The sequence below is a fragment of the Nanorana parkeri genome, unplaced genomic scaffold, assembly GCF_000935625.1.
Source record: "Nanorana parkeri isolate BGI_ZX_2015 unplaced genomic scaffold, ASM93562v1 scaffold258, whole genome shotgun sequence".
In the NCBI taxonomy this organism is placed as follows: Eukaryota; Metazoa; Chordata; class Amphibia; order Anura; family Dicroglossidae; genus Nanorana; species Nanorana parkeri.
Window position 1 is genome coordinate 1,597,758 of NW_017306526.1, and position 23,363 is coordinate 1,621,120.

Sequence of the window (23,363 nt, forward strand, 5' to 3'; positions counted from 1 at the left end):
TGTCTTCTCTGTACAGCACTGCGGTATAGGTCATAGCCAGGGGCAGACTGGCCATAGAGCATACCGGGCACTTGGTGGGCTGGGCCGAACACGATCAGCCTGATTGTGTTTGGCTCCGCCTGGCCCGCTATACCCGATGGCCTGCTCAGAGCAGTGCCAGCGCTTTCAGGCGGCTGCATAGGTAGCTGTCTGAAAGCACCGGGTGGGGTGGAGGGATGGGTGTGCGGCTGGGCTTGAAAAGGGAGCCTGAGAGTGTAGTGTACCCAGGAGCGCTATGGAGCATAGGGTGCAGGGGGGCCCGACCAGGAAAAGAGTTCCCTTCAGGGGCAGACTTGGACAATGTGGGTGCTCTAGGAGGTGGGGCATCGTGCTAGTTCCCGGATTGAAAAAACTGTGTGACTAGTATCTGGGTATAGCGTGGGGGCCACGGGGGTAGTTGGGGGGTCATTATCTCTCTCCCCCTCCCTCCTCAGAGCCAGTACGGAGCAAGAGGAACCAGTATGTGTTGGTTTTTTTATCGCCCTGAATGTACCTCTCTGCATAGCAGGGCCCTGAGTCCATTGCGCCATTTCGTCGCAGATCCCTGAGTCCATTGTGCCATTTCGTCGCACAGCCCTGAGTCCATTGCACCGCAGAGTGCTGAGTCTATTGCGCCATTGTGTTGCAGAGCCCTGAGTTTATTGCGTTGCAGGGTCCAGTCCTGAGGGTGAGTATCATCATACTGCTTATAATCAGTGAAATGAATACTCATTGTAATTAGGAATGCACTGATACAGATACCAGTATTGGTATCATTGCAGATACTGGGCATTTTCATGAGTAGTTGTTCTTGTAAAGATTCCCCAATACCAGAAACCGATACCAGTGCTTTAAAGTTTCAAACTGAAGTGGCTGTCCCACGCTTGCTGGGGAACTTGGAGCAGCCTTCTTGGGAACCACACGGTGCCTGTTTACTTCCTCTAGCCCGCACATCTTCCCTCTCCTGAGACCCTCTGCACCACTCCTAAGATCCTCCGCCCGAGACCTCAGACCGGCACCCCAGAGCAGAGCGGCAGCACAAAGAATGTAGCACATTCATATACTATTATTCTGCATTTCTGTACAATGTATTGATGGGACTTGAAGTCCTCTATAGCCGGTAACATTCTGCATTGCTGTATAATGTATTTCTTGGGTTTGTAGTCCACTACAGCTTAGAGTCAGTGGCAGAAGTACCAGGGGCACACCAGTTGCAGTTGCCATGCTCCACCACTGTAGTAAAATCCTGTGTAATACACTACATATCTGTGTAATATACTATATACACATGTATGCTGTGTATTACACAGGTATGTAGTGTATTACACAGGTGTTGTTGTGGTCCGCCTATGTATGGAATTGGTGGTATTGTACCAGTGTTGCTGGAGAACTCTGAGCGCCATTTCGGGAGCACTGACCTGTACACCGTGCACGGGGTGCTGAGGACTGCTGGGGAGGCAGAAATCCGTTGAGGATTTTACAAGATTTCTCTGTAGCAAGCTTCCTATATTGTTGCAAGCTTGTGTGTCAACTGTAGCCCTCCTGTACTTACCAGCAACTGGCCCTGCCCCTCGATTGCACTTCAGTGTTTGGGCCCTCCACTCGATTGCACCTTCATGTTTGGCCCCACCCCTCGATTGGGGGCGGGGCCTTCGGGGTCACATGATTGGGCTGCTCAGTCTAAAATGCCCGGGCCTATTTTTTGTCCCAGTCCGGCCCTGATGACCATTATCATTGTTGTATGTCATAAGATGCTAAATATATTAGGTGCTGAAATAATGAAAATGTAATGTGAACATTTCTTTAAATGCATATTAGGGTGAACTGAATCTGCCAAAGAACAAGACGCTGCTGCTCTGTTTGTGTATGATGAAGAAAAGGAAAGGATGGTCACAAACAAACCTTGGTACGAAATGTGCACAGCGAAGCATGACTACAGCACCAGTGGCTGCGGCTGCTTCAGTACCCTCCTAATTCACCTCTACAAATGATTTGTGTACAACCTTGGATAAAACTAGGTCACGATCTCCAGACATGCCAGATAGATCACATCTGCCCATATCAAAGGCATCAGTCATCCCTAGACTGCCAAGCACAGACTCTAGGTCAAAGAAGTTTTCTAGCTTGAATTTGGGTAAGAAGAGTTCCACTTCAGTTTTTTCCAAATTAGATGGATTTATTATGTCCGCAAACTTGTCGAAGGTTAGTTCCTGTTCAAGCTGGAAGCAAAGACAGATTGATAGAATCAGATGCTGATTAGGAGAAGAACATATAATCTAAAGAGATCAAGCACAGTGACAATTGTTCCTCATCCACATGCAGAGGCAATTCAAATATTAACATACCACAAAACCATCGTATGGAAATACCATACAGTACTTTTTTTCAGCACAGCAGGATGCGACACTTTATGAATGCCTTGCACCACCATGTTCCCATACAGCGTAATGGAAAAAAAAAAAAAGGGAAACAGTGTGATATGCCAGGATCGGCACATAAACCCTGTGCTGGGAAGCACACACCAGCAGCTGTGCTTTGTAGTGCAGTTGCTCGTGTGAATGAGCCCTTAGGAATCAATATGTATGTGAAAGGGAAAATCAAAAGAAATCAGGAGCCATTCTTCTGCCCATTTCTATTTTGGGAGGAGTACAAACGATGCATGACTCCCAATAATCTTAATAACCTAAGGACCAAAGCAATTTTTTTTACGTTTTAGTGTCACATTTTAACCATTATTACCTGGTTTATAGGATTATTTTAAGGGTTTTAACCCTTAACTTTAAAAAAAGAATTAGGACACCCACAATAAAATGCAGTTGATACTCTTTTCAGAAATATACTTGTAGCATACATTATTTTATACCCCCCCCCCCCATGTACTTTAACGTAAGTACACTATTAAAACTGCTAAAACTGGTGCCTGCAGCATTCCTAGCAGCACACAGCAACGCACATTAGTGCATTGCCACAAGTGCTGCATTGTAATGCCACTAAGAAGAATGCACTGCAGTATACCAACATGTATAATACGTGTTATGGGCCCTTAAGGTCACACTGCTAAAATATAAGCTTTGATGTAATACTGAGTGTTGCCAGCTAAAACATACTGCAGTTATTTGTAGAACAGGTTTGATAAGGAAGGGGTCTGTTTTTGATTAATAATTATTCTTTTAGCTTCTGTTTAGTCACTTGTATTTGTGTAAATAAGGAAATAAGGTGTGTTGAGCTCTCCGATAAGCAGAGAGTGATTGGGACTGAGTAAAAGGGAACGTGTCACAATAAAATACTTTGCCAGCCCTGACATCAGGAGTGTAAGTATGTGCCCTCTATACAGCCAAGCCACACACCACTTATATACAGTATGGCCAAATGTTTAAAAGAAACCAGCGCTATTGGGCTTTTGTGTAATATGAACATTCAGCCTTTTATTATTATAACTGTGCCAGCTAGGAAACAGAACGTTTAATAATAAATCACATAATCAGAATCAAATATTACAGAACACAATGGATCATATTCTTAGAAAGATCATTTCAATATTATGTAATGGTCATAGCACAATTCATATTTTAGAAATGATTTGTCAAGACTGAAAGTAAGTAAATTGATTTAATAATGGAAATCATTAGCAATGTTGTTGGTAATTATACCAAAATCTGTAAAAATGACAGAAAAATAAATCTTCCTGTAAAGATCTTACCCTTTTCTAGAGACAGTTATCTTCTTCCAGCTCTAAAACTGAATTCTGAGTAAGTTAGGTGTCACAATTCAAACAGTATGGTTGTCATTGCTCACACCAGGCACATTTCAAGAAAACACTTAGTTCAGGCATGTATTCACTAAAAATTAAATGTGTCCTAAAACACAATTGAAACCTCTGTATCTGTAAATGTTATGCAGTCAGGCTGCATATACAGTAATAATTTCACTCTTCTGTGTAATTGTACAGGTATGTGCTGCAGCAATGTTCAAAATACTCTCTTGTTGAAGTAGCACACTGGATGGTTGGATTGCAAATCTCACACACAAGCAGCGGCCCGGGTCTCCCGGGGTCCAATACCCCCTTGAACACTGATACAACCAACAGGGATGCTCAGGGAGTTAGAACACTATTGTTTGGAACAGTGTACAGAGGGGGCTGTCGGACCACTGCAATAAATCCAGCACTACACTTTAAGCACCAAATGGTGCCACGCCACACATTTAGATGGAATTCTCTGTAACTCAGGTGATAGGTTACCTTTGGTAGCTTACTGAAATGGCCCAGAGGAACACGCAGGAGGAGGGTGTGGTGAGGCTACAGAAGAATGCATGTTAAGGTACATGCAGACAACATTTGGTGCCAGCATTGTAGTGCCAGAGGTTGGTAGCACTGTTTTTACTGACAGACTTACTTAAATTGTATGGAACGCATTACATAGTAAGTCATACTAAGTCATAGTAAGTCACTGCTGCTGTGTACCAGAAATAATGCTAGCATACAACAATGTAAACAGAATTTGTTGGTATTTGTTAGTTAATAAATTAATAAACAGAGAAAAATAATTTTGGAATTCATAAGGAATAGGGTGCAACTTCCCCGGGGCACATGCAATGTTAAGGCCTAAGCATAAGTGGGATTTAAAAAATATATTTTTTTGCAGGTTTGCATTTCTTTTTTACATCACCAAAAAAATTTAATAAAGGAACACAATTAATAATAGTGGAAAAAAAGGGTTGAATATAAATGGTTAAAAAAAAATCAGCAGCAAAATAATAGCTAAGGGGAGAAATGGACGAATGAATTAATTAGGGCTGATTAGGGTTAACTGATGGTTAATAAGGGGTTAAAAGGGACACATTTTACTTGAACTTTTAAGGTTATCATATGCAGATCAAAGGTCACCTCTTTGATCTCCACATGAATGAAATAAAGGAAATGCAATGTAATAAACATTGTGTTACCTAATTATGCTTCTGAATAGTGTTGCAATTACTGTTGAGAAACTCAATTTTACACAGCAGTGAGAATAAGGAACTATAACCTGTTTTATGAATGCTGATTGTTTAGTAGATATGTGGCAGCCCTATTAAGATTCACAAGTGCCAGTCTTCAGATAAGGGCTGTTTTACTAAAACTGGACCAAAACTAAAATGCAGGCATTTCCTTAGTAATCAGATTTTCAGTTACATTTCCCAGCCTACAAAATGAAAACCAGTTGAAATAAGCAACTTGACTATTCTGACTTAGTCAACTTTTTTAAAATTTATTAGCCCAATGCATGTGAAGGGAGCTTCTCAGGATAGAAATATAAAAGCTGCCCTTTCCAGCTTGTTTTTAAAGGTGCAAGCTCTGGCTCTGCCATTCTTACTCTTGTTTTTTTGAATAGGGAGTCATTGACCTGGATCAGTTATGCAGGTCATGAGTTCTAACTTCCAGGCCAGGTCAGTGACTCGAAAAGTGAAGCCGTTATGAAGATGATAACCCTAGATTTTAAAGAAAAACTCTGCACTGCAAGGGTTAAGTGCTCATTTTCGTCTAGGTGTGAAAATAAAGTTATACTCACCTGAACCTTGCAGCCAGCTGGCTGTTAGACTGCTCCCTCTGGCCTGCTCCAGCAATGCTATGTCCCTCAGTGTCTTCATGTCTAATATACAGTGTATTGAATGTGATGACTCTCAGGACCTCAGACCGCTGGATTGGAGGGAAGGACCAGTCTAACAACTAACTGGCTTCAAGAATTGGGTGAGTATAACTTTTTTTTCCCACCTAGACGAAAACAAGCACCTCACCCTTGCAGTGTCGGTATAGCCCCACTGCAAAGGTTTAAAATGTGTTTACCCCAGAGTTTTTCTTTAAATCTTTAGAAAGAAGCAAGGAATGGCATCCCTCATGTCGGTATCCTGAGTGGTTCACAAATTATTTTTAGCAATGTCTACCAGTAGTCAGGAGGGACAGAGCTACTAGTACAAACCCTAGAAAACACTGCAAATCTACTTCTTTTTCTACCATGCTATAATACAGGCTAACTGGATTTCTCAGCTCCGGTCCTCAAAACCTTTATGCACATGAAATGCAAAGGTATATAAGCATTCTTGGTACATACTGAGCTCCCCTGGCACTTTTTATGAAACCAGATAAATGCAATACAGATCAGTGCTCCGTGAAGCATTTGCTGTGATCGGTGTTAAAGTCAACACAGACTGCAGCCTCTGTGTATCCTGATAATGCTCGCCCTGTTCAATCCACTGCTAAATAAAGCAGACCCCATCATGTACTCAAACAGGGGTCTTTGTGGACTGGTAATAGGAAATCTTCAGCCGTTTCACAACTGCAATAGAAAACCAACTTATAATAATGAAGACAATATGACTTTGCTTTATTTTGAAGAACCTTTGCTTTATTGCATGAGACCAAAAGATTTGATGTAACTAACATACATATAACTATCAAAATGAGCATGCCACATATAAAACCGCATACTGAATCAAGACATATTTTATGTTTAAAGTATAAACCTATCAACATTCACATACAGGAACAATATAAGATTAACTGTTTTTGTTACCCTATAGCAACCAGTCAACTACTCCTTGATTTTCTTACCTTCCCTAGCAACAATAAAAAGGAAGAAATTATTTGATTACAGCAGGGAACAAAGACAGATCTTCTTTCAGGCACTAAAAGCATGAAGTCTTTATTTCTTAGCACGGCAATGGCCTTAATGTATCCACCTTAAGGCATACTAAAGCGTTTTTTAATTGGTATATCATAATATAGCTTGATTGGTAGCCTTAAAATGTAATATGTGCTACTGCAGCATAGGGACCTAGGCCCAATGACTACAAATGATTACTTGAAGACGCTACAGGATTAAACACTCATATTTGCTATGTATGTAGGTGTAAAAACAATCATGTCTGAGAGTCTACCTTTTAAAGATCGTTAAAGCATTTAATATAGTAATATTTTCCTTGCCATTTAGGCAGCAGCATTGAGCCAATTACACATAGTAGAGCTGTTGTGAGTATATTTTCCTGTCATAAATTATATAGTATATGGTTTAGAAATCAAACGTTGTAGATAGTAATTACTTCATGGAAAGAAAGACACTTAAGTAAGGCACAAATGTCAGTCGGTAAACAACAAACTGTATAGATGTGAGCCTTTTCTTTATTATTTTGAGGACGGTTATGGAGATATAATCATTGTAAAACATCTTCATCTAATAGAGTTTTTAGTAATTAGGAGCTCTTGTAGGAAAACTAAACCTAAAAAAAGGCGCTTTACAAGCAAAACACAATATTCACAGATGTTTAGAAAAAAGGAGAGTATAATAAAAGCTTATTCAAAAAGGCAACACAAAGAGCAAATCTGAAGTGCAAAGGAAACCCATAGGAGAACTACTAGATCTCATCTTACAATAATCAGATCATTCAAATCTGAATTCTGAATGGGTGCCATGGGTTACTGTGGATTCTTGAATAAGCAGATGTGCTTGCTTTGGCTGTACTATCAAAAGTAAGTGTACACATAGACCTTAGACAGCGGACTAAATATATCATTTATTTAAAGATTGCTTTATGAAAGATACCTTGTAGACAATCAGTCTTATTACATTACATCTCTATTTTCTCAAATTACTCACTGCAGCACATACGTGAATTTCCTGTACCTGAGAACATCATTTCACTTTTATGCAGCACCATCTTTTTGATCTATGTGAACAGCCTTTTTAAAGTGACACTAAAGTGACAGTTCAATCCTAAAAATGCATTCAAGTACCCCAACTATTAACAGAACTGTATCTTATTTGTGTATCACTTGGCTATAGCTCCTCAAATCATCTCTGAATTGGTGCTGACACTGTCCTTCCTCCTGGAGGGTTCTACTTTTGTTCCCCATGTGTGTGTTGTAAAGTAGACACAGCTCCAAGCTCGCTCCTGTGATAGACTACAAATTCAATGCAAGTTAGCTAACTAAACGTGAGATTGGGGCAGTGACTGTTTTACAACACACACAAGGACCATGGGGGAAAAAAAGTAGCCACCCTCCATAAAGAAGGACAGTGTCAGCATGAATTCAGAGATGATTTGAAGATCTACAGATGACCTACATTTTTGTTAATAGTGTGTTTGTTTGCAATAGTTTTTTGTTTGTAATAGCTATTTGGTTGTAATAGCTAAGGTACCTGAATGCATTTCTAAGATTTAACTCCAGTGTTCAGTGTCACTTTAAACAGAACAGCCATGTGTTTTAGGTTTAGTCATCCTCAATATATCAGGGTTTGAAGTGCAGGTCCCTAGGGTGAACTGAACCTGCCACAAAACAAAATGCTACGGCTTTGCTTGTGGGTTATAAAGAACAGAAAGGGATGGTCACATAATATCCTTGGAACAATCATTACACAATTCGAATTCATAACTCCTGCTGTGGCAGCAGCTGCCTCTGTACCTTCTTCATTTACATCTATAAAAGATTTATGTACCACGTCAGAAAGCATTAGATCTTTTTTAGTAGACATTCCCGAGAAGTCCGCTTTGCAGTGAAAAGCAACAGCCATCCCCATGTCACTAAGTACAGACTTCAGGTCATAACTGTCTTCTAGCTTAAACTTTGGTACAAACAACTCGATTTCTGTTTTGTCCATCATGTCTGGGTTTGTCCACTCCAAAAATGTACTATATGTTAACTCTTTTTCAAGCTGAAAAGAACAAAACATTATGGCATTTAAAAAAAAATATCTGTACACTACTAAGCAACACTGTACACGGAAAGCCATTCATGTAAGCTGTACACTAAAAGCCATTCAACGTAAGCCAACTATGTGATTCCAGTGCTAGAAAACAAACATACTAATGCGGAAGAAAATTAATACTTAAGACAACAGTTCCTGCTTAGAACTCTTCTCGCCTTTAAAACCATTTCTTGATTTCTCAAAGGCCAGCGTGCATGTGGGCGGTCAGTAGATACAGTACTGTGCAAACGTTTTAGGAAGGTGTATCAAAAAAGCTGTAAGAATGCTTTCAAAAATATATGTTTTTGTTTATTATTATCAATTTACAAAATGCAAAGTGAGTGAACAGAAGAAAAATCTAAATCAAATCAATATTTGGTGTGGCTACTAGTTTGGGCCAAACACCCCCGTGTTCGGTTCGTATTCGAACACCCGAGCGGCCGAAAAGTTTGAATAGGAACTTGAACCTAATGCAAGTCAATAGGGGTTGAACTTTTGAAGATGATTGTCCCCTTTAAGAGGACTTATATGCAAGTTATTGTCCATAAAAGGTGTATGGGGGTCCAGGTACTGCCCTGGGGGACAGGAATCAATGAAAAAAAACAAACAGACAAAAAGAAAAACCCTTTTTAAAGGAGCAGTGATTTTAACATCACTTAAAGGGTAAGAATGAAAATTAAAAATTCCTTCAAATATCGTGCCGATAGAAATAATTTTTTTTAAACCCGCCGCCCACGGACCATCGGCTCCCTGCTGACTCACGCCGCATAATGGCATTTTGACAGATGCAGGCAAAATATAAACAATTGGGCGGAGCTAGCGGTCACATAGGCGAGACATGATTGGGCAGAGTCATCATGACTTTGCCCAATTATGGCTTCAAATGAGTACTGAGCCCTGATTGGGCAAAGTCTTGCACCTGACCTGTGGTCAGGTGCAAGTCTTTAACCAATTAGAGCTTCGGAGGGCTCTTTGCAGTATGGAACGTTGCGCGGTTGAACAGACCGCGAACATCCCATAAAGTTCGGCGAATGCTCGAGCGGCCGATGTTTGATTCAAACTCATGTTCGAATCGAACCAGCGGACCATCCCTAGTGACTATCCTATGGCTTTAAACCAGAATGAATTCTTACATTAGCACACTTGCACAAAGTCAGGGATTTTATAGGATTAGTCAGGAGTATTATTAACCAATTATACCAAGCATGTGCTAGTGATATTCAATTTCATATGTAGGTTGAAACACAGTCATTAACTGAAACAGAAACAGCTGTGTAGGAGGCTTAAAACTGGGAGAGAAACAGCCAAACTCTGCTATTAAGGTGAGGTTGTGAAAGACAGTTTCATGTCACAGGTCATACACCATGGCAAGACTGAACACAGCAACAAGACACAAGGTAGTTATACTGCATCAGCAAGGTCTCTCCCAGGCAAAGATTTCAAAGCAGACTGAAGTCTAAAGATGTGCTGTTCAAGTTCCTTTGAAGAAGCACAAAGAACTGGGCAACGTTGAGCACCCTAGACGCAGTGGTCGGCCAAGGAAACTTAAAGGAGAACTAAGAGGTGAGCGATTTTCACTCATCCTCATAGTTAGAGCCGACCTGTGACAAAGAAGCTGTCACAGGTCGGCTCTATCGATCAGGAAGTGAGGAGAAACATACCATCGATCCGCTCAATGCCCGATTGTCTCCCTGCAGTGAGTGGTGACTCTCCGATCCTCCGGCGCTGAGTGGAGGAACGAACCGGGGAGGGGGCGGGCACAGTTTGCTCTGCCCCTAGATAGGCAGAGCCATCTGTCACTCACGCGGCTGGGCGGATCTCGACAGTATTGTCGGGATCTGTCCCAGCTGTGGCGCTCTCAGTATATCGCTGGCAATAGCCCACGATATACTGAGCTTTGGGTCAAGGGAGGAGGTTAGTTTATATTTCCTCCCGTGACCCTAAAGTGAACTATGGGTAAAAACACTTACCTCATAGTTCTCTTTTATTACAGCAGAGGAAAGATACGTCATGCTTACTTCTCTTCGACACTTCCCTTGCCAAAGATGTCTTTGGCAACTAGAATAATTACATGGGAAGAGTAGGTATCCAGTAAAATGACATGACAAGCATTGGGCCACACCTTTGCCATAGCATAAAATCTCCCCCAACATCTACCCATAAAACAAACTGTACAGCAATATAAATGTAAGGCAGCAGAATATAGGCAGTTTTACACAAAAAAAACATTGTATAGAAATATAATTTTTTATTGGTTTGCAAGCACCTAATTCAATATGTAGCCTTTGGGCTATCCCTTTAATTACTGTAATCAGTATTATATCAGTCTTCCAAGAATATCAAATAAAAACCTGACCATGGAAGGTACACCTTGAATCTTTATGTAAAGTCAAACACCTCAAAAAAGGTTACACTAGAAAAGTTTCTTACCTTTTCCAAGCCTGTGGTTCCATCCTGAATTTCATCAGGGAGCATTATAAACATACTCAACTCATTATTAACATAGGGCAGTTCAATAACTTTCGTGAACAAATCTCCCACGTACGTCATTGGAAATTTGGCTTTTTTGAACATCATCTGCACAGGCTTGGTTTCATTCTAAGAACAGAAAGCAGAGAATACCTTACCACTAATGTCAGTGCTATATAAAAAAAACATAAATAATGGCTATAGCTATACAGACGACGAGTTAAAAAAAACAAAAGCTTTAAAAGAAAAAAAACTACATACATTATGTCAGGTAATGTTTAATAAATGGCTTTATAAACTGTGTGGCTTATTCTCTGTTTATCACTGCATTCACTCCAGCAGAATGATCCTGAATACAGCACCCTAATGGCCAGGGGTAATTCATACCTTCAGGGGTAAAACTTTATTTCAGTGTGCAGATTCAGCTTTTACCAGCTTTGTGTATTTGCACAAAAGTTACAGTTTTATTCTGACAGAATACATACTTCATAAAATATCATTTTAATTTAATTTAGGTTTATTATTTATGGAAGCAATTCAGAAAAATTACAAAAGCTCATTTAAATCCTTCTACAAACTTTTTCAGCTTATTTACAACACTCAACATATTCAATTTTGTCCTAGTTACAGGACACCAAACATGTATGCATTATTCACTTTTAACATAATCCTAGTCCACATTATAGGATTATTATTGTGCCTTGGATAAGTCTGTTATCCCCTGAAGACACTCCAGTGACTGATCAGCTACAGTGGCAGCCATTCCAGTGAAAAGATATTGCTTGGAATGAGGCTGTCTAACAGCCAGGTCCTGCTGGAGGAAAACATCAGCGTGGACACTGGTGCAAAGACAAAAAAAAAGATCTAGTGCTTTTTTGAATGCTCTAGAGATTGGGCAGCAGATCTCATGCCTATTACGACTAAGACTATTACGGCAGGTACACACCTAGGCGTTTGCAGTTTCGTGCAATTTTTTTGCGCGTTTTTGCTTTTAAAAATGCACGTTTCTCCCTGCATAGAAATGTTTATGGGACCAAAACCATGCAACATCCGCCTAAAAATAGCTCCAGCATCTTCTTGCGCAATGCTAAGATGTGAACAGTCGCCATTGCCTTGCATGTTAGTGTGTGTTTTGCGCATTTTCGCACGACTAGATCCGCACGCAAAAACGCTCATGTGTGAACCAGGCTTATAGTCCACAACTCCACATGTTATTGGTTATAGTCCACATGTGTACTCATAAAAATAGAATATATTTCTTGGTCTTTCCAGCAGTCAGCTAATTGCAAGGACTCTAAAATGTGGACCTGTGCAGTGACAAATGTTAATCTGTATAGGTTCAAAGACTGTAAGGTGTTGATTTGCTAAAGGCAAAAAAGCTATTTACTTTGCAGGGTATTTTCCCTTGGCTTAGTAAATGTGGGGAAAATTCACTTTGAAAAGAATACCCAATCACAAATAAGGAAAATAGAAAAAACAGTATTTTTGCTTGCAAGTGATTGGATAATGGAAGTCAACAGAGCTGCACCCCATTCACTAAGGTGAAGGGAAAATCCCCTTGCAAAGGGCAAAGTAAACGCCCTTTTTTCCTCTAGTAAATCAACCCCTAACTCCTGCAAGGCCGATACACCAAGGTGTGGATCAGTCAATCAAATTCTTTCACATTGGGTAAGACAATAAGCATTAGTTAATCAATCCACAGTGTAGCGCTAAAAGTTTTACACCCAAATAATGTTTATATTTCAAACATGACAAAGTATCAAACTTGGTGTTATAAATAAATGTCTAAATTTATCTCTGTGTAAGTGAAACTCTTGTTTAACACAACTCTTGTCTAAAACAAATGTATATATATAAGAAGTCTCTATAACTTTAAACATCTCTGTAGGAAAAAACAGGTGCACAAATCAATGTGTGAAATACAGTCCAAACAAATAAGTTATATAATGTATCCTCAAATAAACCCATATAAGTGAAAAAAGTATGCAAAAAGTCGCAACAAAAATTGTCATATAATTGTGACTTCAAAGATGTTGAAAAACTTAGTAAGAAAGTCTAATGTGAGAAAAATCCGATGAACCCAAAATGGAGCATCGAGCTCTGTTATCTTACAAAAATCAAATCAAAGTCAAGTATGTGTCCAATTGGTGATGTTCCCGTGATGTGGTAGACAGAACGAAAATCCCCTCTAGGGTTTTACCTTAAAATAATAATTTCAAAATTAAAAAAAGCTGTGAAGAAAGCTCAGTCAAGTGACTTGTCAAACGTTATGCGACGGGCCCCTCACCCAAAACAGGGTGTTAGGCGGAGAGAACATCATGACATACACACAGTGGCATTTTGTAAATGGGCCATAAAATGCTGCCATGGTGTGCAGTAAATTTGTGGCGAATAGCAAAGAGTGGATAGCGATAACCACTTTCTGTTTTGTTGCTGTTTTGTAAAACGATTCTTTCCCTAGACACGTTCAAAAATCAGGTCTTAAGTAGTTACTTAAGAGTTACTTAGTATCTGTTTTCTGTACTTAAAAATACATACCTTATTCAATTTGAATTGCATTTCTGAGGTACAATGCTTATTAAACTGGTTAGCCCAATTTCCTTTGAAGTAGATAGCATTCACTAGTACAAGTTTAGTAAGTGAATTCACACTGCCAACCGGCAACAGGTCACGGATTTTACCTAATGTGGAAAATGTGAAACAAAAATAGTAATGTACATTATGTGGTGTTGTACATTATTTATCCATACATTTTTTATTATAACAGTAAAGACCATGTTTCCCTTTACTGAGTGCAAGGAAAAGAAGAGGAAAATGATTTAAAATGTAAACCTACAAAATGAAACAGTGCTAAAAATACTATATAGAGTGCATTCATCTGCTTAAAGTGACATTAAAGGATATCCCCCCCAATGCTAGTGTAAGGAATTACCTTAAATGATGCCTCTTGATCCGATCATGTTTTTCTGTCCTGTAGTTTTCAGCAGTCCCTGCTGTGTAGTGCAGCAGTGTCGGTCTCTGATCCAGCACTGACTGCTGTGTCTTCTGTGTCCCACGGAGTCTGTGCGGGTGCACGCTGCCGGGCCGCGTGCATTGACTTACCCTGTGTCTCTCCTCGTCTCCGCCGAAGATCTGTACTGCGCATGCGCCCGTCCCATGATCCTTTGCGGCCACCCGAGATTTTTTAGGTCTTCGGACGGGAGAGCGCAGTGGAGAAACAGGTAAGTTTAAACCTTTTTCGTATGTTTAAAAAAAATGTTTTTGCATAGATCTACTGCTTGATATCAGTAGATCTATGCAAAAACCCTGAGGGTTTAAATATCCTTTAAAGGGAATGCATTGTGGTTTTATACATATTTTCTTGATGCATAAATAACTAAAACATAACAGTTTAAAAAAAAGATATGCAATTAGTGTAATATAATATATTGCACATGAGCTAATGACAAACAAAGATTTGTTTTGTCCTGGTAACTTCATCTGTAAAGAAAGGATATATAATGAATCATTTTTTTGCCACCTTCTGTCTTTTGTTCCACCCAGGCGTTAATTTCTTTTCTGCAGTCCTCCGCCTTTTCAGAAAAGTCTACAGCTTGTAAATCTGCACGATAGTGTTTCAGAGTTGATCTGAGAAAGTCCTGAATAATTAAACAGCATTAATAGCATCACTGCGCGAGAAGAAACATGTATTGCAGATCATAGTTTAATAACCAAAGCTAGTAAGAGTAAAGCCTGTTACTACAAAACCAAAAAACAGACTTTTCCAGCAATATGGTTAAATCTGCTATTTGATTACTCACTGTAAAGCCCTGTGGTATATAAAGTGTGGCCCTTGGGCCTTAATAGTCAGTAGTGAGATCATTGATTTGTAAAGGGGTCTTTAGTGACAGTAATCTCCAGTAATCAGTTTTATGTAACATTTCCCCAGTCTATGACTGTCTCCTACTGCATGACCTCAGTCTACAACCACTCCTGTAGAACTTACCAGTCCCTCTGGTAAGTCTTCAATCTGTTACAGTCTTTGGTAGCATTACATATATAAAATATTACATGTGGCCCTTTGGAGACATCAAGGGATGCATTTGAGCCCTCGATAACTTGTAAGTTGACAACCACTGGCCTAAAGTATGTGTACAACAACCTTTTTTTTTGTTCTGGATAGAGTAAGGAAGGGTTAGAACCTATTTTTAACTGATATTCAGGGCTGCATTAGAATGTTTTCCACTCACTTACTGTCCCAGTGACCACAGCTTCAGAAGTCATGGAATATCTGCTACTGGGAAATAGACAAAAATTAAAAGCTAACAGGTTCAAACCTTTCCATTCTCTGCAAGGAGTGGACAAATTAATATGGAATTCAGAAGCCAGCAGGTTTTTATTTTTAGGAGCCAGCTCTGTTGAAAACAACTAGAAAATAACCTAAAAAGTTAAGCGCTAATTGCATTTTTAAGGAGCATTGACTACCTGGCTCCTGTGATTTGTTCAGCCCTGCTCTACTCCTAAAAAAATAAAAAACATTTTGTCTACGTTGCACGTTCGTGCAGTGGCAGAGAATGAAGAAGTGCACGTCTGTGCAGGGGTATGTGAGTAAGTGTGTGTGGGTGATGAGGCGGTGAGTGGGGTACTGCATGTGGCTGAGGGTGAAGTATGCAAGTCAAACGAGAAGAGCACATCGTTACAGAGGCAGTGATTGAGGGAGTGCATGTTGCTGCAGTAGCAGAAAGTAGGGTAATGTGCATTGGTGCAGTGAGTGCAGTGGAACACAGTCAAGTGGTGCATGTCAACACAGTTGTGGGAGTAAGGAAGTCCACTTCATTGCAGTGAAGGAGAGTGTATTCACTGCAAGTTAATGCAGTTCCAGAGAGTGACATAGTACATGCTGATGCAACGGCAGTGAGTGGGGTCATTAGAGTTGGTGCAATAGCGACAAGTGCAGAAGTATACAATAGTGCAGTGATGGTAACTAGAGTAGTGCGCATCAGTGCAGTGGCAACAAGCAAGAATGTACACAACAGTTCAATGGATAGAGAGTGGGGTAGTATGCACTGGTGCAGTGGTGGAGAGTGAAGAAGTGCATACCAGTGTAGTGGCAGAGAGTGAGGTAATGCACTTTTAAAAAGTGGATGTCAGTGCTTTGTCAGAGAGTGAAAAAGTGCATGTAAATACAATAGAAGGGAGTAAATACGTTTGCATGGGTGCAGTGGAGATGCATACAGAAGTGTTTGTTGATGCAGTATTTGAGTGGTGTAGTACTCATCAGTGCACTAATGGCAAGTGAGTTTGTGTGTGTTGGTGCAATGGTAGCAAGTACCCATAAGTGAGGTTATAATTAGTAGTATAACAACAACAACAATCCTCCTACCATTCCTCTTACCAAATCTCCTTATATGTAGTATTTTTTTAGCAAAGTACTGTCTTTTTATTTCTTTTCTCTCCCTCTTCCATACCCCTTTCTGCCAAACCCTCTATGTAACCCTCTTCTAGTAAACCTCTCTTATGCATCCTTCTAGCAAATATCTCACCTCAGTATTTACTTCTTTGTTGTTTTTCATTTAATTACTTCTTTGTTGTTGGAAAGCTCATTTTTGTACTTCTTGTGGACACCCCTCTTCAATACCCCCAACCTCTCCTTCTGCTTTCATATCATTATATATAGTGCCAGCCTACTCACTTTCCCCTGGCACAGCAGCTCTGAGTGTCTACTGCCCTTGTTAGAATGTGCTAGTGTTATGCAAGAGGCCAGGGCCTATTATGCACATGGGAATACAATGCCATGTTTCATCAGCGAGCTCTAAGATGCCTACTGTGCAGCATGACTATCCTAGAAGTTTTACAAAACATTGTGCATGCCCCAGGCCAGCACTATATTGCTGAATCCAGTGCAAAGCAATTCATTAAAGTTAAACTTTGAAGGTTACGTTTTCGCCACTGAGCAATTCTGTATACCAAGAGCATTCATGGTTGAAAAAAATTTGACAAATATACAGCTATTTCTGAAGAAATTTGGAAAATGAACAAGTATGAGGGCTTTAAATGGACTAGACATTGACACTGGGCCCTGTTATGTAAATAATAGAGCTAAATAGAGCCCAACCATGCATGTTTTTTAACCTCTTAAGATTATTCAGAGAGTAAAAATTACCCATATGGGTTTTTTAAATCCAAGAATAATGTGTAAACAAACTTAAAATGTTAGAGTAGACCTATCTACTTTAGATCACATAATGAGGCTGCTATACTAAAGGATTGAAGAATGTCCACACAATAAATTGTGTCAAGATTCCCTTTAAATTATCAAATTATGTGCAGAAGAAATAAGTAAACAGGGATTTTCTTGCTTGGATAATTTCATTGAATCTTCGTACAATTTATTGTGTGAACTGTCTTAAATCGCTTAATAAGTTGTCCTAATTGTCTGAAGACCAAAGGGGAGCAAAAAGCTACATTAAAATAGCACCATTTACTAAATCATTTAAATAATTCATGTTATATCATCGATAAAGTTATGCAATATTACACTAAGCTAAAGGTAAGCTTACATCAAGGAAGGTAAATGTCTTTTCTCCATACAGACGATTGGCAGTTCTCAACAGGTAGTCAGTGCCTGGCTTGTTAATTTCAGAGATAAGGGACTGGAAAGATGAATGGACATTTTTTGCCTTGTCAAACTGAAGAACCTGAAAAAAAAAGAAAAAAGGATAGGTTACCATTACCATCGACAGCAGGGGACTACATAATATTATATGTTCTACTGAGGGCTGCACTTATTGCTAAATATACTAACAGCTTTCTGAGGTAATTCTAAAACTATAGAAAAAATACACATTTAGTAAATGATTTTGTGCATTATATTACTGAGTGGCAAAATGCCTTTAAAGAGCTAGAAAGCATTTTCTGAACTAGTCAATATTAGGAGTCTTTTCATGAAGCAGCCGAAGGATCTAGCTGTAGCTTCGGCCGATCCTTTGGCTAGCTTCGGCCCCAGGACCCCTTCGGTTCAGTAGAACCAAAGGGCTGCTGTACGGGCTATTCACAATATCTTACGGCTGGCTCCCGCCACTTGCAGAGAGATCAGCGTCCCTGGTTACCAGCTAAACAGGGACACTGATCTCCAGACAGCAAACTCTCCCGGGCGCTCCGGGAGTCTCCCGCTCCTGGCCGCTCAGGAGAGAAACGCTGCTTTTTCTTTTTTTTCTTTATTCTAACACAGTGTCAGAATAAAGAAAAAAAAAAGAAAAAGCAGTGTTTCTCTCCTGGGCGGCCGGGAGCGGGAGACTCCCAGAGCGCCCGGGAGAGGTTTTTTTTCAATTTTTTTTACGCCAGCAGAACCGCCGGCCAAAAGAAAACTATTGGGCGGAGCTAGCTGTCATTCCTAGCTCCGCACAATCATTTTCTATTTAAAAAAAAAAACTTTTTAAACTATTTTTCTGTTCTGCTCGGTCCCTCTGAGGGACCGAGCAGAACAACCAAGCCGAATGCCGTTCAGCGGCATTCCGCTATTCACTCACTGCTGTTCAGCATCTATAAGAACAGGCCGAACAGCAGCTAGTAGCCTGCTCGGAGGTTCAGCTCAGCCGATCAAGATGTTCGGCCGACCAGAAGCCATGCAAAGCAAGCCGATGTATGGCTGATTTCAGCCGATATACGGCTGAAATCAGCCATACAAGCCTGAAGTGAATAGCTGAACAGCGTTCGGCTCACTTTACTTCAGGTCGGTCTTTCACTCGGCTGCCTGCGGCAGCTTAGTGAATAGACCCCTTAGTGTTAAAGACACCTAAAATGTAAAAGTTAAAAAAAATTACAATTTTGATGGTGGCCCCACAACATGGACAAATTGCAACCGAAATGTGCAAAATAAAATCTTGCATTGTGCAGATAAATAGAGAAGAATTTGAGTCCCAGCACTTGCTGGTCAAAAGTTGCCTAGGTTGCGCAGATGTATCTTGGCAGATGAATGCAATTATAATTCCTCACCCATAACTGCCCAGTGGTATTCCTGGTATCTTATTTTCTCAAAGATCATATTGTAAGAATACAAGGTCTTTGTGATATACAGAAGCTAAAAGAGAAATAAAGCCAACCCTTTTTTTGGCTCTACTTCTCTTTTGGGTCACAGCTGTACATTTATTAATGTACTGCTGTGACCCAAAGTCAGCAGATAGCGGGCTAGTAACACAGAGCCGTGCTGCAGCCAGGGAGGATCCCGACAATATTGTCAAGAGCCACCCTGCTGCCTGATTGACAGCGGGTTATGTCTATCTAGAGCCAGAGCCAGCTGTGCCTGCTCCCACCCCTGTCTGTCCCTCCAATGACCGCTGGAGGAACAGAGAGGGGAACTTCTGCAGGGAATCACTGCTCTCTGCAGGGAGAAGAGACAAGAGCTGAGAAATCAATGGTTTACATGATCAAAATAGCTCTTGCTATAGAGCCGGCATGGGATAGCTGCAATGCTCTAAGCAGTGTCTATGGGAGGAGTAATTCTACTTTAACGCAAACAGGTAAAAATGGAGTTAAGCATCCAGGTCCTGACTAGAAGTTGGGGCGGGGTAGGTTGCATGGTCCTAAAAATATTTGTCCACAAATGTGAGTGGCCAAAACTTCGTTGTCTAAATATTCAGTATTTGAGCCAAAAATCATCTTTTTGCCGGGAGAAAAAGGAAGGACTAGAATTCCTTTCTGCTTAATCGACACCTGAGTAGATAACACTCAAGTAGGGGAAGCACCCAAACATGTGCCTAATAACAGTACCTTAAGTCTATAGTTACCTAACTTGGGCCCTTGTTTGTGCAGCATTATGTGCCCCATTTTACAGTTTAGCTTAAATAATACAAGAAATAGCTGATAAAATAAATACATTTTACCTAAGGACCATGAAAATATGATAGGTGTTTGTATACAAACAGCATGTAGATTCATGAGCAAAATTCTGGGATCATTTTAGAGTAAAATAACAACTGTACTAGATGCTACCATACAGTAATATTGGGGGAGTAGAGGGTTTTCTTCAAAAGGGGTCTATTTATAAAGGTTTACTTTTTACTGTGCCAGAAATACAATCTAGTGATACGCAGGCAATCTTGACCTTTATAGAACAAACATTCAGCAATTACTAACCAGTTCAGTCTAATGTGGCTAGTTTATGTGCATCCATACAGAAATGCATTTATTTGTTAGGTTTGTAATTTTATATACAGACCTTTGACATCTGAGCAGCAGTATTTCCTCGGGCTCCCATGTAAATCATTGCCAGAGCTGAGGAGATGCTCAATGGGGAGAAGAACACGTTGCCTTTTGAATCTTTTTCATTCAGCTTCTTAAATAATTCAAGAGCGAAGGATCCATTCGCTACATTGAGAGAATCCATTCTTCAAACCTACAGGATTAATAAGGGTATACTATATAAATTCATGCTATACAACATTGAAGTGTATGTCAAGGCAAAAAACCCCCACAAAAAACACACACATGCAGGACATCTCTGCAACACGTGCACACTTTGCCATTTTTTTCCCTTTAAAGACGCTGCAATTACTGAAAAATACCTGTTAATCTGCCAGAAATGCACTCAGCTTTTAGGCCATGTTGTAGGGCTGACAACATATTGTAGAATGACCGCCGTTGACACTTCCTAGTGTCTTTTGCTAAACTACTCACTCCCACTCTCAGATCCCTACAATATAAAGGATAATTATTCCATGGTCCAAGTATAGAACTGGGAGGTTAAAATAGCCTCTTTGAGATAACACAGGAAGTGTTCACAGGACAGCTCTGAATTTCTGACATTATTAACAGGTTATCAAACAGATATAACAAAATGCTTCCAATAGTATAACCAACAGACCAAAAGGGTGCAGGTTGGAGGAGCCCATTGCTACAGTTTACTTACACTTTAAGGTTAATGATTTAAAAACAAAAAATGTTTAGGGTCAGCTGGCGGCCGCTGTCAGAATACAATGTACATAGCGGGGAGTCATCTTCTTTCCTGTAGTTTTCAGGAGTCCCTCCAGAGTTGGTGCCAGTCTCAATACATAGCAGTCTAAAGGCAGTGGGAAAAGCCCCTAGCTTAGCTGATATGCCTTTGAAAAGTTCCAGGCAAGAACAACCCTTGTGACCATGCTGTATTCATTTAAAAGCTTTAAATTATAAATTAAATTTGATATTTATTATTTCTTTTTAGCTTTTTAATTTTTGCTCTTATCCCAGACACGTTGTCCTTAAAGGATAATTAAACCCTCTGTTTTTTTTTTTTATATATCTACTGCTAGCTAGCAGTAGATATATGCAAAAACATTAAAAAAAAATTAACTGAACCGAGTTGCACTTTGAGTGGTGAGGATTACTGATAAAAGATTTTTAATTATGCATAGAAACAAAGCCAAGGAAAAAAAAACCCCTATCATAAAGACATTACCATGCTAAAATACCCCATAAATCATTGTGCAACTATGACTGCCACCAGTGTGGAAGTGTGCCAACATGGGAATGGGGAATTATAACAGACCTGTGATACCGGCACTTACATTTTTCAAATTGACTTGGGTATCTTAGGTTCGGCAAATGCTAGGAAACTTACGACAGTCTTCTGGGGAGTCATGCGATGCTGGTTTACAACGCTTCTGCCACTCGCACAGCTCCCCTTACTAAGACCCCCCCACCCCTCCTAACACCCTCTGCCCAAGACATCAGGACAGTACCCTGGAGTAGAGTGGCAGCACAGAGTATGTAGCAAATTCACAAACTATTATTCTGCATTGCTCTATGTTTTCCTGGGATTTGTAGTCCTCTATAGCTGATGATATTATTCCGCATTGCTGTATGATGTTTTGCTGAGATTTGTAGTGCTCTATAGCCGGCGCCATTCTGTATTGCTGTATGATGTATCGCTAAGATTTGTAGTCCTCTATAGCTGGTGGTATTCTACATTGCTGTATAACATAGGGGATTATTTACACAGCCCTGGTGTTTGCTGAAATTGCTTTAAACTATAAAGAAAAGCTTTTGAGACTTTTCCTCTCTTTCTCAGATCTAAAGCAATACCTAAGGAAGAAAGGACAACTCTTGAAAGTTTGTCTTTTAAGTATTAGATAATTACAATAAAAAGGTATCATTGCATACCGCAATACTCTGGTATTTTGTACTATTAATTATATTCTGTATGCATATTTAGTTTTTTTCAGTGGTTGAATTAAGTGGTGAAAATTATTCGTGCCCCCCCTCCCAAGTTTTGACTGTGGTATCTTATGTGCCCCCCCTATATATTTGTTTCTAGGGTCGCCACTGAGTGTAGGTAATAGAAGGAGCTCACCTGTCCAAAGAAGCCTGGGATAGAGGAGAGTGCACGGTGATAAATGCTCAGACACACTGAATGCAGCACAGGGAACTCAGCAGGAAGATATCATGGTGTGTTCCAGAAATGTCCACGCCTCTAACTGCTGACCAGCCAGGCCAGTCACTGTTCACTGTAATAAACGGAAGCAATGCACTTCATACACCGTACCAGCTGCCACCAGAGGCATTGCACTTCATACACCATGTCAGCTACCATCAGAGGCATTGCACTTCATACACCATGTCAAGTGCCATCAGAGGCATTGCACTTCATACACCATGTCAGCTGCAATCAGAGGCATTGCACTTCATACACAGTGTTAGCTACTATCAAAGGCATTGTACTTCATACATCGTTTGAGCTGCAATCAGAGGCATTGCATTTCATACACCGTGTCAGCTGCCATTAGGGGCATTGCACTTCATACAGTGTGTTAGCTGCTATATTGCACTTCATACACCGTGTCAGCTGCTATCAGAAGTATTACACTTCATACACCATGGCAGCTGCTATCAGAGACATTGCACTTCATACCCCTACCAGCTGCTATCCGAGGCATTGCACTCATACACCGTGTCAGCTGCTATCAGAGGCATTGCACTTCATACACTGTGTCCGCTGCTATCAGAGGAATTGCACTTCATACCCCAGGTCAGCTGCGATCAGAGGCATTGCACTTCATACACCATGTCAACTTCATACACCGTGTCAGCTGCTATCAGAAGTACCACTGAAAAATGCAATACCGGCGCCCCCGGTTTGCAGAAAAATCCGGCTGTAAAGTTCATTGGTACACCATAGAGGCAGCTCCCACCGGTCAACACTGTGTT

At 40.3% G+C, this 23,363-nt stretch overlaps 1 protein-coding gene across 1 annotated transcript; it reads right to left on the reverse strand.

The window, feature by feature from the left end:
* Window positions 1–1,854: 1,854 nt before the first annotated feature.
* Window positions 1,855–20,588, reverse strand: LOC108787383 (leukocyte elastase inhibitor-like). The gene is made up of 6 exons (XM_018556921.1): window positions 20,401–20,588; window positions 17,744–17,881; window positions 14,725–14,842; window positions 13,743–13,885; window positions 11,166–11,333; window positions 1,855–2,237 (listed from the first exon to the last, which is right to left on the reverse strand). The coding sequence occupies exons 1-6, from the start codon at window positions 20,566–20,568 to the stop codon at window positions 1,989–1,991; spliced, it is 984 nt and encodes a 327-aa protein (XP_018412423.1). The 5' UTR covers window positions 20,569–20,588; the 3' UTR covers window positions 1,855–1,988.
* Window positions 20,589–23,363: the final 2,775 nt, after the last annotated feature.